The sequence below is a fragment of the Peromyscus eremicus genome, chromosome X (genome assembly GCF_949786415.1).
Source record: "Peromyscus eremicus chromosome X, PerEre_H2_v1, whole genome shotgun sequence".
NCBI classification, from domain to species: Eukaryota; Metazoa; Chordata; class Mammalia; order Rodentia; family Cricetidae; genus Peromyscus; species Peromyscus eremicus.
The window spans coordinates 7822634-7838008 of NC_081439.1; the positions used below are offsets into that span (position 1 = coordinate 7822634).

A 15375-nucleotide genomic window follows, 5' to 3' on the forward strand; every position below is an offset into this window, starting at 1 on the left:
CCTAGTACCTGGCTCTTTTTTACATTTACTTTAAAAATTAAATGGTTATCAATATAAGACAACTTTGAATAAAATTATACTAAAATGACACCTTATTGTCTAAATTGCCCTGTTTAAAAAAAATCTCAAAGAATTAATATATATGATGTAGGCAGGCATATCTCTCGGAGTTCTAGGCCAGCCTGGTCTACATAGCAAGTTCCAGGACAGTCAAGACTATATAGAGAAACCTTGTCTTAAAATACAAAACAACAACATATTCTTAAAAGATAGGTTTTATAAAAGGTTTTATAAAAAGACCTAATACTATCAAATTCAATGACAACACTTACAAGGATAGGATATGTGGTTTAAAATCAAGAACACAGAACTTACTTTAATGAGATTAGCACCTCCCTTTTCACAACCAATATGAAACTTTTTCTCAGGAGTCTGAAAAGCCAGTAGCTCTTTTGTAACCCCAAGGTGTCCTTCCAAGATTGTCTCTTCAATACCTGTTTCACCTGTTCTTTTAACATCATCCTGCCAAAGGAAAAAAAATTATAAATGACTAACTTATGAAATGGAAGAATCTGAACAAGACAGCTAGAAGAATGTGAGACTATTCTAAACCTTTCCATTTCCAGTCAACCAAGTTAAAATTATCTTGAAATTTCTTGACATAGGCTTTATAGACTTCTAGAAGAAATGCTAATCTGAAGGCTAACATCTGTTGTGGTTTGGGTATGAAATGTTCCTCATAGGATCCTATATTTGAACACTTGGTCCCTAGCTGATGGTACTGTTTGGGACACTTAAGAAACCTTCAGATGGTGAATCCTGCTGGAGGAAATATATTAGTTACTAGAAGGACGTGTTTGTTGGCTTTGAGTTTTGGTCTCACTCTCTCTGGTTCTTCAGTTTCAATATGATTAAATAAATTTTTATACAAGTCTTCAAAAGACTTATCAAAATTAGTATATCTGACTACTTTGGGAGGAGAGACCATCAGCATTTTCTTTTCTTTTTTCTTTTGGTTGTTCGAGACAGGGTTTCTCTGTGTACCCCTGGCTGTCCTGGAATTCGCTCTGTAGACCAGGCTGGCCCTAAACTCATGGAGATCTACCTGCTTCTGCCTCCCAAGTGGTGGCATTAAAGGCATGTACCACCACCACCACCACCACCACCACCACCACCACCACCACCACCACCACCACCACCAGGCCAGCATTTTAAATTTAAATGACAATTTGCTGAAAGGCAGAAAAGCTAAAACTGCAGCTGTACCTCATTATGCCAAATCTTTTTTTCCAATAGACAGAGCCTCACTATGTAGCCCTTAATTCATACAAATGTGCTTGCTTCTGCATCCCAAGTACTGGGGTTAAAAGCACATGCCACCATGCTCAGCTTGTTTTTTATGTATGAGTGCTTTGTCTGCAGGTATGCCTGCATGCCAGAAGAGGGCATAAGATCCCATTATAGATGGTTGTGAGCCGCTATGTGGTTAGTAGGAATTGAACTCATGTCCTCTGAAAGAGCAGCCAGTGCTCTTAACTGTTGAGTCATCTCTCCAGACCATGTATTCTAAATCTTAAGCACACATTTTCTGTAAGTAGTAATGCATTCATTCTGTAAAGCACAACCCAACAACACAATGTACGTTCTTTGGTTCCCTTTAAGTTTGGAGTTTACTCACTTCACCAAAATGTTCTAAACGATGAACCATTTATTAATGAAGCATTATTTAACAATGATATAAACAAACATAGTATTAACTGTGACTTACCCTAATTCTTTTGAGCCAATCAATTTCATTATTAAGAAGAACTTCAGCATTGGGTACATTAATGTTACTGTTGTAAGCATAATTAAGAAGGTGCCTTAAAAGAGTAAAGTAGTCGCCTGAATGTTTAGCCCTCTCTCTGGCTGTGCTCTGAAAATGATAAAATACAGTATGATGATTCAGTATGTTCATGCGTGGAATTTTTTTTCAAAAACCCTAAGTTACCTTATGTTTTACTGATTAAGTATAGATTGCCCTAACTGATACTAGCTAAATTCACAAATTCCTGAATATCCTTTTTGAAGGAATTAGTTACACTGGTAAACATTTTTTGAGTTTCTTACCCCCAAAACAGTAAAGAGGAGAGTAATGAAGAAAAGTAGAGGCCTGTGTCCCATGCAACATCTGGTACACATTAAGAAGAATTGTTCCTGTGCTACTTGACGAACAGTTCTGAAATGGAAATTAAAAACATGAAAAAATACATAAGTGAGTGAGTTTACCACTGCATGTTCAAGGCTAAGATCAAACACTTTCTGAGGGATGCCTTCTAACCTTTCTCTGAACAGGCTACAAACTCTTATAGGTAGAAAATGCTCTATAAGAAGTCTTAAAACATCTATACGCCCCCACACACACACAGAATTTTCATCCAATTGCATTTTAGAAGGGGTCAGTGGGAATTATGTTATCACTGAAAGGATACTGATGCAGCCAGTAAGTACTGAAGTACTGATTGCAAAAGCACGGCCTACCAGAGGAGCAACTTGGAAACTTGTTAGAAATGTCAATTCTCACATCTGATGAGAAATGGTAGTAGGTCTGGCCAAGAATGTGCTAACAAACCTTTCAGATGATTGTGATATTCTCTGAGGACAAATGACATGGGAATTTTATCTAACAATTATGGATCAATCTTTCACCAAGGTTTACATACTACATAAACTTCACTATAATCAATGTTCCTAGGGGGCAGAGACATCTCTGTTTGACATGGTGCTTCTAGAACCCCAAAGAGTTTTGAGAGAGAATATGTGTCCAAGAACCAGTTACAATTAAATCAATGACAATAAAACTTTCAGATTTGGGCCTAAATTTAAGATTTTTAAATTAGGGAATGCTCAAATGGTAAAGCCTAGGCAAAGAGGCCGGGCGGTGGTGGCGCACGCCTTTAATCCCAGCACTCGGGAGGCAGAGCCAGGCGGATCTCTGAGTTCGAGGCCAGCCTGGGCTACCAAGTGAGTCCCAGGAAAGGCGCAAAGCTACACAGAGAAACCCTGTCTCGAAAAACCAAAAAAAAAAAAAAAAAAAAGCCTAGGCACAGAGTAAAAATCTCAAAAACTTCAAAATGTGAAGCGCTTCTGGTCCCATGTAGCTAAGAGACAGAAATTTACCCTATATTAGAGAGGGGAAAAACCAGATGCCTTAAAAATAAGTAAGTAAATAAATTTGACATCTGAATCTCACAAGTATTCTAATCTTGGTGCATTTTATTATTGCAGACAAGAAAAATAACGAGATGAAGGGCTTTCTACAGTACTTTGTCTTATCTGTAAGTTTCAGAAAGAGAAGGGTTAAGTGGGGATTGTGGATTCAGTTCAGTGGTAGAGAATGCTTCCCTATTACACTCCCCCCCACACACACACACCAAGACCCTGGGTTTCAACCACAGTACCACACAAACCTGGCCACCCACCTATACATAGAGGGGCAAAATAGTTTTAACTTATAACAGTGGGAACATTTTCAAGAGAAAAGCGGGAAACCTATTACACTAATTTTTTTTTTTCCGGCCTAAACATGGAAAACTTGCTAACTGGAGGATTTTGGAAAGAAAATCAAGGGTGCAAAAATCTGCTACCTCCAGGTTTGACCTCATTGAAAGTGCTGACTTATCATCTTTCCTCCCTTCACCACTAGCACTCAAATGCATTATTAAATGGAACTAGAATGATTTCTCCAATTTGTTTTCAATGTACAGAGCTGTACAACTATGGTAAGGTTTTTTTCAAAGAGGCAGTAAGCTTTCCCTGTTCTGCATCTGTTTCAATCACATGAAATAGTTTCTTTTTTTAGATAGGGTTTCTCTGTGTAGTCCTGAAACTCACTCTGTAGATAAGGCTGGCCTCAAACTTACAGAGATCTACCTACCTGCCTCTGCCTTCTGAGTGCTGGGATTAAAGAAGTGCACTACCACTGCCTGGCTAAAAAAGTTTAATTGGCCTGACTGGCTGCATTCAAGGAAATTACTCAAGGTTCTTTTCAGATCAGTACATTCTTACTTGATACTCCACTATATCGCAACAGTGTGTTGTGAAGAGTAGGCAAGTTGAATCCGACCTATTAACATGTAACAGCGATACCAATTAGTTTTCTGTGGTTGTTTTTTGAGATATGGCATCACTATGTAGCCTTGGTTGTTCTGGAACTTGATATGTAGAGCAACTAAGCCTCAAAATCAGAAAGGTATCCATGCCTCAGCCTCCAGAGTGCTGGGATTAAAGGTGTGTGCCACCATGCCTGGCCTAATTTGTTTTCATAATTACCTTATATATGAAAATCAGGATAAGACTGATATAAATGGATGGAAACCATTTTCTACAGATTTGAATGCCTTAAAGCTGAATGACTTGCATAAAAATGCAGCTTGAAACATTACTGATACTGATTAAATGCTCTTGAGATTAAAAATTGAGAGATTTACTGTAAGTAATTGATCTTTATTCTAGTATGAAATCCATAAGCTGCTATGGCAGCCCTCTTTTAAATTTCACATTAAATTAACAGTTGGCACCTAGGAATACAAGACAGGAGGCCAATATCCTATCCAATTTTTCAGACTAAAACTAAACAAATTGAGGGTTAGGTCAAACATTGTTAAATGACTATTTCTTCAACATTAATGTACCATGGAGAATATTTGGTTTCTGTGATACCTTGTGCTAACAAATTTGACTCTACTTATAAAAATAGAATCAAGTTTCTTAAAATTAAAAAGAACTTACTTGCTGTGACAGTGCAATAGTAAGTCAATAATGAATGTCTGCCAAGCCTTTTCTTTACTTAGAGCATCTAAGGCTGTTGGAATCAAGGCGAAACACAATGTCATCACTTCCAATGCTTCACAACAAACCTGTTCATCTTCCAGGTCTGGCTCATTGCCTGCATTGGTCTGTAAAATTATAATTGGAAACAAGTTACTTAAAGATTCTTTTAAAGAAAAACCATATGTAACATGAACAACCTCCTGGTTGGGGGCTGGGGAACAGAGAGAACAAGAAAGGAAGGAAGAAGGGAAGAAACAACAAAAACAAATCTTATTTAAAAAGTGCAATAAAGAAATCTAATTCTTTATAAATTAATTTAGAAGGTGCTTAAAAGAAATATATTTATACTTCAAAACCTTAGTGCTTAAAATTTCACTCAGTTAAACTACATGGTCCTTCTTGTTTTGTTTTTTAAGTGAATTTTTTATTTTTTTAGATTTATTTATTTATTATGTATACAGTGTTCTGCATGTATGCTTGCAGGCCAGAAGAGGGCACCAGGTCTCATTACAGATGGTTGTGAGCCACCATGCGGTTCCTGGGAATTGAACTCAGGACCTCTGGAAGAGCAGCCAGTGCTCTGAACCTCTGAGCCATCTCTCCAGCCCCCATTGTCCTCTTTATCCATATCTCTTGAGGCCTTTTGGAATAGTTTGGAAACAACTACAATAGAAAATGAAGTCTAATATCAATATTCTGCTATGACTCAAAAGGGGTTAAAGGCACATACTGAGAATATATATCATTAATAAGAAGCTCCTAGAGACCTTCTGAGTTATGCACTTTTGAACTAACAACCAATCTCCTTGGACAATTGTTCAGTAAGGGTTTCAAAATTTTTTCCTAACCCCAAATATGCTGTGATTTTATTGAAAAGTCAGTATTATAGCAATGTAAATGAAATAGGCTTTCAATTATTTTGCTGAATGAGTACTGAGGACTATACCAAACAGATAATATGGGAACACAAAAATAGTAATAAGGACAATGAATGTTTGATATAAAGGGGAAGCTCTACTGAGCAAGGGAGTCCTTACTGCTCAAGTTTTTCTTAAGAATGTAGCAGTTTAAAAACAACAACAACAACAACAACAAAGAATGTAGCAGTGTGGGCTGGAGAGTTGGCTCAGCAGTAAACAGCACTATTGCTCTTAATAGAGGAACCAGGTTCAATTTACAGCATTTGCACGGTGGCTTTCAACCATCTGTAATTCCAGTGCCAAAAGATCCAACACCCTCTTCTGACCTCTGAGGGGACCAAGCATTCATGGTACACATAGGTGCATGTAGGCAAAACACTCACACACATAAAAGAATAAAATAAAACTTAAAAAACAAAACAAAAACAAAAACCACCCCCACAAAAGCAGTAGTATCCAAGGATAGGTATACATGATAGAACCCTAACTTATATAGGACCAAAAGATAATGGAAAAAAACAAAAAGAATGAGAAAAGGCGAATTCTTTGAAACAGATCTACTTCAGTGAAAACAGAAAAATCTCCCTTTTAATTTTAAAGCAGCCTCATAGCAGAATTAAATTATTTTTAAAGTAAATCTTTATTCAACGATAGCTGAAATTATTACTATGTAATGATTAGATATTTAAAGATGAACAGAGTACAAGTGTAGTCATATGCACAAAATTCACTAACATTCATTTTAATATAAGGGATATATTTCTCTTAATAATTCTTACCTTCTCATAAATTTTTGTGATTTCTTCATTTGGGCTGAATACCAGCTGTAATCCCCCACATCCTGATGTCCAAATAATTTTTTGTATAGCTCTAATTACACAAATATCAGGCATGTATCTTGAAGCCTATAAAATAATAATTAAAACTGTTAAGACAACCATTGCAATCCCAAGTGTTTACAACAAAAGAAGTCAAATACTTGTATAGAATTTTCAAAGTGGTTTTGGTCACATCTAAAAGGGAAAAAACCCCAAGTATATTTTGCCAAATAAAGAAAGTATGGCATATTCATAATGGGATATATGTTTGTTTTATATATAAAAGATTTGAGTGTATACATATTCTCGTGTGTGTGTGTGTGTGTGTGTGTGTGTGTTTTGAGACATTCTATGTAGCTTTGGCTGTCCTTGAAATCACTATGTACACAAGGCTGGCCTACAACTCAGAGACCCACCTGCCTCTGGCCTCAAGGGCTGGGACTAAAAACATGTGCCACCACAACCAGCTTATAACAGAATCATATTTTTTTTTTTTGGTTTTTTGAAACAGGGTTTCTCTGTGTAGCTAACAGAATCATATTTAACAAAAAGGAATAAACCATGGAGCCTTAGAACACTGACAACTCACAAAGCATCAGCAACTTTTTTTTTTTTTTAATTTTTATGTTTTGTGATCCAGTCTTGCTGGCCTTCTATTTGTTATCCTTCTGCTTCAGCCTCCCAAGTGCTTGGGATTATATACTGGCATACAATGCAACTGAATAAATTTCAAGAAAATGAAAACTTTTAACAGGGCGTAGTGGCCCACACCGTTAATCTCAGCACTCAGAAGGAAAAGGCAGGAGGATCTCTGAGTTGGAGGCCAGCTTGGTCTACACAGTGAGTTCCAGGACTGCTAGGGTGTTACACAGAGAAACCCTGTCTTGAAAAACAAAAAGAACCAAAAGACTAAACAAAACAAAACAAAAACCCTCTTTTATAGAGACAAAACAAAACAAAAAAACCCACAGGGAAGAATTACAGAAATAATCTGTTTTAGGACTATAGGTATGAAACTCTGGATTTGATCTTGAGTCTCAATAGCATAGAAAAAAAAATTCTGTGTAGTGTTTATATGTATGTAAAAATGTATCAAACGTACATTTTGAAAGAACACCGTTATACAAAAAGCCAATTAATAATTAATGTACTACGGGGGGGGGGGCAGTGGTGCACACCTTTAATCCCAGACCTCACAGGAGGCAGAGGCAGGTGGATCTCTCTGAGTTCGAGGCTAGCCTGGTCTACAGAGCGACATCTAGGATAGGAACCAAAACTACACAGAGAAACCCTGTCTTGAAATCTCCTCCCTCACCCAAATTAATAGTATTATGTTGACATTAGGAAAAAATTATCTAGATTGAACCAATAAAACAAGTTAATTTTAAAAAAGTTGTTTTGGGGTTGGAGCGATGGCTCAGTGGTTAGGATCACTGGCTGCTTTTCCAGAAGATCCAGGATTCAATTCCCAGTATCCAAATGGCAGCTCAGAGCCATCTGTAGTTTTAGTTCTAGTTCTACGGAATCGAAATACTCTCTTTTGGCCTCCAAAGGCATCAAGGCACAAGTTGTATACAGACATACATGTAGATAAAACACAAATAAAATAAAAATTTTAAAAATGTGTTCAGTAACACTTACGAAGCATTATGTATATACATCATAAGCTATTACACAAAATTATATCTGTACTATATATAAAATATTATGTATATTATTGATACATAATTTTGTGTAGTAACACGATATATACATATACTATATATGTATATATACTACTCTTAAGACTACTAACCTCATCAGAAATCTGCTGAGCAAGACGAACAGACACATTTCTAAGCATGCATTCAGACGACGGATTAGGAATGCTCTGAAGGGCACTTTGTAGCACCACTGCTTGATCATGAGTTACTTGGTTGACCTGGAAAAAAAAAAAAAAGTTAACCCTTTGAGTTTTGAGTATTCTGTATATAACTTGACTCAAACATTTGTACCCTAACTCATCAACATTCCATTAATATGTCTGCTTTCCAGATTCACACACAAACCACTCCACCCTGTCAACATGTCATCCAAGTAGGACAAATTTCTCTATAATCCTTTATCCTAGAATAATATAACCCACGTCTCTACGAGCAGATCAAGTCCAATCTCATCTAAAGAATCAGTAAATCATGACTTTTTTTTTTTTTTTTTACATGTGCGCCCTTTGGGGAGACCCTGCTCCTAATCTCCAGTTATCAAATTTTACTTTGCAAATGAGAAAAATGAGAAATATAAAAAAATAAAGGCCAGGCGGTGGTGGCACACACCTTTAATCCCAGCACTCGGGAGGCAGAGCCAGGCGGATCTCTGTGAGTTTGAGGCCAGCCTGGGCTACAGAATGAGTTCCAGGAAAGGCGCAAAGCTACACAGAGAAACCCTGTCTCAAAAAACCGAAAAAAAGGAAAAAACAAAAACAAAAACTAACATACAAAAGATAGCAGCATTTTATTTAATAGTATACTAAGATTTTTAATCAATGAGAAACAGAAGTAGTTAGCTGAATAAGTCTGTCTTTGAGTTCTAACTTCTATGTCTTGTAAATGTTTAAGATATCTCTACATTAAGGTTTTTTTTTTTTTGTTTTTGAGACAGGGTTTCTCTGTGTAGCTTTGCACCTTTCCTGGATCTCGCTCTGTAGACCAGGCTGGCCTCAAACTCACAAAGATCTGCCTGCTTCTGCCTCCCAAGTGCTGGGATTAAAGGCATGCACCACCACCGCCTGGCCTACGTTAAGTTTTTAATTGCCCACAAATATTTGACAATTATAATATCTTAGTATCTGCAACTGGCAAATGGGATATTCTCTGAGTATTACAGAAAAGATAGAAAAGAAGTGTGTTAGTGGCTTTTGTATGTATTATATATGTCATTAAGTAGTCATGTCATGGATTAAATTAAGAATCTATTTTTATCCTAACAAGAGCCCTTCCTCACTGGGTGACATACAGGGTCTCAACTAAAGCCCAGCTGCTCTAAACTCTGGGCTTTCCTCCTGCTTTGTTTATCCTTCCAAGTGCTGGAATTACAGGTAAGAAGAATACCACATCTGACAAGAACCTGTGTTTCCTTTTAACATATTAAGAATTGCTTTAAAATATATATTATGTATGTATATATACATAATTTTAATAATTTTTATCGTTTATGGAAAAGTTTGCTCCTTCCTTTTAGGTCTGCTTCTGATACTATATAGCCCAGTATGGCCTTAAACTTCCACCATACTTAGCTGCCTTACAGAAAATATCTAATATATGAAAGTGGTTAGAATAAGATAATACAACTTATCTCAAAGTGCTCATTATTCTTCAAGTATTGTTAATTACCTTATTACTCCCTCTCACTTTCCATCTCCATTGCTCTTTACTCTAGGATTGCTGTTAGGCAAAATCTTGGGTATCATGAAACTTCATTTATAGCTGGGCAGTAGTGACAGACACCTTTAATCACAGCACTCGGGAGGCAGAGCCAGGTGGATCTCTCTGAGTTTGAGGTCAGCCTGGTCTACAGAGTGCTTTCTAGGACAGCCAAGGCCACACAGAAAAACCCTGCCTCGGGCTGGAGAGATGGCTCAGAGGTTAAGAGCACTGACTGCTCTTCCAGAGGTCCTGAGTTCAATTCCCAGCAACCACATGGTGGCTCACAACCATCTGTAATGAGATCTAGCACCCTCTTCTGTATATATAATAAATAAATCTTTAAAAAAAAACAAAAGAAAACAAAAAAAAAAAAAAAGAAAAACCCTGCCTCAAAAACCAAAAAAAAAAAAAAAAAAAAAAAAAGCATGATCTACAGAATACATTCCAGGACAGCCAGGGCCACACAGAGAAACCCTGTCTCGAAAACCAAAACAAACTAACAAATAGGAAAAAAAAAAAAACCCACAAAACAACAATAAACAACAAAAACCCAGAAACAACTAAAACAAAAACAACCTCAAAAAATCAAAACCCATCACTTCATTTATAAATTATTTTGGGAAATATTTCAGAAATAAGAAGGTTCTTCCTTTAAATATCACAGTATTATATATATAAAACAATTACATATCATAATCACCAACACTCCATTCCTCCCCAATTATGATCTACATAATTTCTAATTAAAAAAAAATCTCTTCCTTGAGACTTTTGTAGCAAGAGGGTCTGTAGCCTAGGCTAACCTTGAATATGTAATAATCCTTGCTTCCGTCCCCCCAAAGACTTCTGTCGTCTAACGGTAATTTAGTAACTATTATTAAAAAATTAAATTTAGAGTTTAACCTTTAACTAGGCATCAACCTTTTTTTTTGGGGGGGGGGGTTCGAGACAAGTTTTCTCTCTGTGTAGTTTTGGTGCCTGTCCTGGATCTCACTCTGTAGACCAGGCTGGCCTCAAACGCACAGAGATCCACCTGGCTCTCCTTCCCGAGTGCTGGGATTAAAGACATGAGACACCACTGCCCAGCGGCATCAAACTCTTTAACATACCTTGAAAACTTCATCAAAATGGATCAAAGATGCCATCCGAGCAAAGACAGAATGACAATGATTTCATAATTAGAGTTTAAGCCAATGAAGGTGAGAAAGAAAACTGGTAAAGGCTAAACTAATTACAACTCAACACCACTGGTATCTTACCTGGTTGGCACAAGTTAGAATTCATTCATTGTTGTTTTTTTTAGGTTTACAGTTAAGTGAGAGTCAAGCAAAACTGAAGTGGTCAGAAAGATACTGAAGGAACTGCCCTCCAAAATTAGTAGTAGTGAAGCCAGTGCAGAGTTTGTGTACTTTTAATACAAATACAATCTAATAAGTGAAAATTCCTACTAACAAGATACCCACTGGAAAGAAAATTTCAACACTGAGTCAAAGTTGAACTTTAGACTTTTGAATTGCTAAGAAATTTAACCATAAACATTACTATTTATTATTAGAAATTAAAAAAAAAAAAACCAATCTGTATTACCGATGTCATGGGATTCACGCCTTCTACACCTGGCTGACAAGCTTCTGCCACAGCCCGAACATGGCCATAGCCAATGGCAGTTAGTAACAGTTTGGCTATTTTAAGAGCATTGAGGTAGGCACCCCTTCGAGTTTCCATATCTGCATTTGGTAGGAAGTTGTTTCTGGTTAGCATACTCAGGACAAGGGGTAGACCACCACTTTTCAAGAAGTGAAACTGAAAATCAGAGGAATCATCAGCCAGGGGTGCACCAGCAGGCATTAACAAGGCATAGACTACCTGAAAATAAAAGAGGGAGGGGAAGAAGGGAAGGATTGTATTAAAAGGGATTTAAAACATAACTTCCATTTCATCAAAGACTGCTAAGATATTCTTGACCATTTCAAAACCATCTAATAGTAATCTTATCTATATTCTTCACAGTAATACATAAAAGATCAAATTTAAAGAACAAGAACAACTTCAAAATTGAAAAATCAAAAACCAACCTCTGTTAGGTATAGCACTTGTGAGGCAGAAGGACCAAAGAAAAGTGAGTCAAGAGACGGACTAAGGCTGCTTTCACCAAGTTTGGCATGGTCCAAACAAATAGCTCTTAATTTTTCTATTGTTGTACTATCTGTAAGGAAGAGAGAGAGAAAGCATAGTCTGAAATAAAACACAATTCACATCTGTATTACTTCTAGCATTTTCGAGAGCATGGAACAGCAAACAATTCAGTTAAGCTTCTAAAACACAGAGCCATATTTGAGCTGATTTAAAAGCAAACAAATGAGAGAGAAACAAAACACCAATCAGAGCTTTTTAATCACTCAAGGGACCAGTCTCTCATCTAGGAGCCTCCAGTCAACATGCTCTATTCAGCTGCAGGAGATTGATTTTTAAAAAATACTTCCAAAGGAACAGTTCTTACCTCCACATTTACTGTTTGCCTTATGACAGTACGTATTACCTAGTTTGTTTCAACTGAGTGACATCACTGTACCCAAGAAATTGAACCTTAAAAAAACTGAAGGTGAAGAGAAGGAGGAGGAGGAGCCTGGCACTGTAGTGTATACCTTTAATCTCAGTGCAGAGGCAGGCAGATCTCTGAGTTTGAAGACAGCTAGAGCTACATAGTAATACTCTCTCTCAAACAAAAAACAAAACAAAACAATCAAAAACCTTGAGTAAAGGATGGAACCAAAAAGTAGGACTGAAAAAGTGAGATCAATAAATATAGCTGATTCAGTAGGTAAATGTCCTTGGTACCAAACTGATGGGTAACCCGAGTTCAATTCCTAAAACACACATGACGGAAAGAGGAAACTAATTTCTGAGGTTACCTTCTGATCTCCACAAAAACATGTGGCATCTATACAAAAAATGAATATATAAATGCAACAAATATATATAAAAAAGTTTAAGGCCAAGTGTGGTAGTACATGCCTTAAGTCCCAATACTTAGGAGGTAGAGCTCAAGGCTAGCCTAGTCTACATAGCAAGTTCAAAGCCAGCCAGAAATATACAGCAAGACTGTCACAAAAAAGTTCAAAAGGATAAAGCTTTGGGGCTGGAGCAATGGCTCAATGATTAAGAGCACTGACTGCTCTTCCAGAGGACCCAGGTTTGATTCCCAGCATCCACATGGTAGCTCACAACTGTCTGTGACTCCAGTTCCAGGGGATCCGACATCCCCATATACATGAAGGCAAAAACACAAATGCACATAAAATGAAAATTAAAAAAAAAAAAGTTCAAAAGGAAGCAACGAATGCTAAACAAATCATTTAAATGCTGTTTATCTATCTGAGGAGTCTGAACCAAAGGATTGCTTTGTGGCCATTCCAGCTCTTACACATATGTATACCTAAATAATTTTATGTCCCTGATCATATGCAAACTTTTTAATTATAAATATGGATGGAAAAAAATTAATCTACCCATAATCTTGCCATCAATAGATGACTGTGGTCTTGGGAAATTTACTTATTTTTTGGAGGATCAAGGACAACACTGAGGAGGCAGAGGCAGGTGGATCTCTGTGAATTACAGGCCAGCAAAACCTACATAGTTAAGACGCTGTCTCAAAAAACCGAAAACTAAAAACCAAAACAAAGAGAAAGAGAGACAGAGATAGAGAAAGAGAAGAGCTTACAACAGACTGGCATATTTAAAAATACTCTTTAAACTCCTTGAAGGCGGTAGCTTTTAGGAAAAGCAACTCATTCTACTTGGTAAAGCAATACATACTTTAACCAAATATTGGCTGTTTCAAATTTAGACACTATAGTGTAATTTTAAAAAGTTAGTCAATTTGTGTGTGTGTGTGTGTGTGTGTGTGTGTGTGTGTGTGTGTGAGAGAGAGAGAGAGAGAGAGAGAGCGAGAGCGAGAGCGAGAGCGAGAGAGAGAGAGAGAGAGAGAGAGAGAGAGAGAGCGCGCGCGAGCGCGAGCGCATGCGCGCGCAAGTGAGTGCACAATGACACTGTTCACATATAGAAGTCTGAGGACAACTTTTTGGAGTCAGTTTACCTGATTCCATTTTTATATGGGTTCTGGGGATGGAATTCAGGTAGGTCATCAGGCTTGTGTCATAAGTACAACTAAGCCATCTTACTGGTTCAAATTTAAGTACTAAATTTTGGTTTTATGAAATGTAAAGAAAAAGCAACCTTTTAAGTTTTTTGCCTGAGCTTCTTGGCAAGAGCTCTATGTCTCCATCTGGTGGCAGGAAGTTCAAACCACAAGATCAAGGCTTTGCTATGGGTTGTTTTTGTTTTTGTTTTTCGAGACAGGGTTTCTCCTTGTAGTTTTGGTGCCTTTCCTGGATCTCACTCTGTACACCAGGCTGGCCTGGAACTCACAGAGATCCGCCTGCCTCTGCCTCCTGAGTGCTGGGATTAAAGGTGTGTGCTACCGCCGCCCAGCCGGGTTTGTGTTTTTTAAACTATGTTGTGAAGGATCTGTGGTTGGTATGTAAAATGAATAAAAAAAAAAAAAAAAAAACTTCTTAAATTAAAAAAAAAAAGAATATGCAAGTAAAAAAACTATGTTGTGAAGGTTGAATCTGCACACATAAAGCAAAAACTGTCTTTGGCAGGTCAGGACTAAATGTGAAAACAAGAGGAAGCCAAATATATAGACCTGTCAATAAATTATCCAAGGTGCAGAGGAAATGAACAAAAAAATGTCTACAACTTGCCCACTCAAAAGACAGAAAGAGACCAGAGAGAGACTACTACAGTAAATGTTATTCAATTTTGGAGTTTTTGTTGTTGTTTTAAATAAAATGTATTTTAGCCAGGCAGTGGTGGGGAGCATGCTTTTAATCCCAGCACTTGGGAGGCAGAGGCAGCTGGATCTCTGTTGAGTTCGAGGCCAGCCTGGACAACAGACCTAGTTCTAGAAAAGCGAGGACTAGAGAGAGACCCTGTCTTGAAAAACCAAACCAACCAAAACATATAAAAAACCCAATGTATTTCGATCGTATTTTTCTACTTTCCTAACTTCTCCTATATCCCTAACCAACTGTTCTCTCTAAAAAACAAAAACCAGAACAGAATAAGAAACCAGTAAAACAAAAAGTGCCAAAACAAAATAAACCAAGGAAAAGCCTACCAAAATACATGGACTTCATTTTGTGTTGGCCAACATGGGGCTTGCCGTAATTGATACACCCAGGAACAATCCACTGGAGAAAACTGGTTTTTTGGGAGTTAAATATTTCAGTATAAAAAGGTTTTAGTTTTCCTTTTAAAGGAACTCAATTATATCTCTGCTTTTTAGTTACGATCAAGAATAATAAAAAAAATAGAAGTAAGAAACACTGGAAACTAAAGAATAAGAAAAAAATCTAT

General features: G+C 37.1%; 1 protein-coding gene across 5 annotated transcripts in view; it reads right to left on the reverse strand.

Annotated features, from left to right (window-relative positions):
* Usp9x (ubiquitin specific peptidase 9 X-linked) overlaps positions 1-15375 on the reverse strand; it is a 146100-nt gene that overhangs the window by 36551 nt on the left and 94174 nt on the right. For all 5 annotated transcript variants that reach the window (XM_059250623.1, XM_059250624.1, XM_059250626.1 and 2 more), the window contains 8 exons: positions 12027-12157; positions 11539-11817; positions 8346-8471; positions 6512-6637; positions 4771-4937; positions 2110-2218; positions 1769-1915; positions 376-522 (listed from right to left, as the gene is read on the reverse strand). In XM_059250623.1, coding sequence (XP_059106606.1) covers positions 376-522; positions 1769-1915; positions 2110-2218; positions 4771-4937; positions 6512-6637; positions 8346-8471; positions 11539-11817; positions 12027-12157 — 1232 coding nt within the window. The remainder of the gene's footprint in view (positions 1-375; positions 523-1768; positions 1916-2109; positions 2219-4770; positions 4938-6511; positions 6638-8345; positions 8472-11538; positions 11818-12026; positions 12158-15375) is intronic.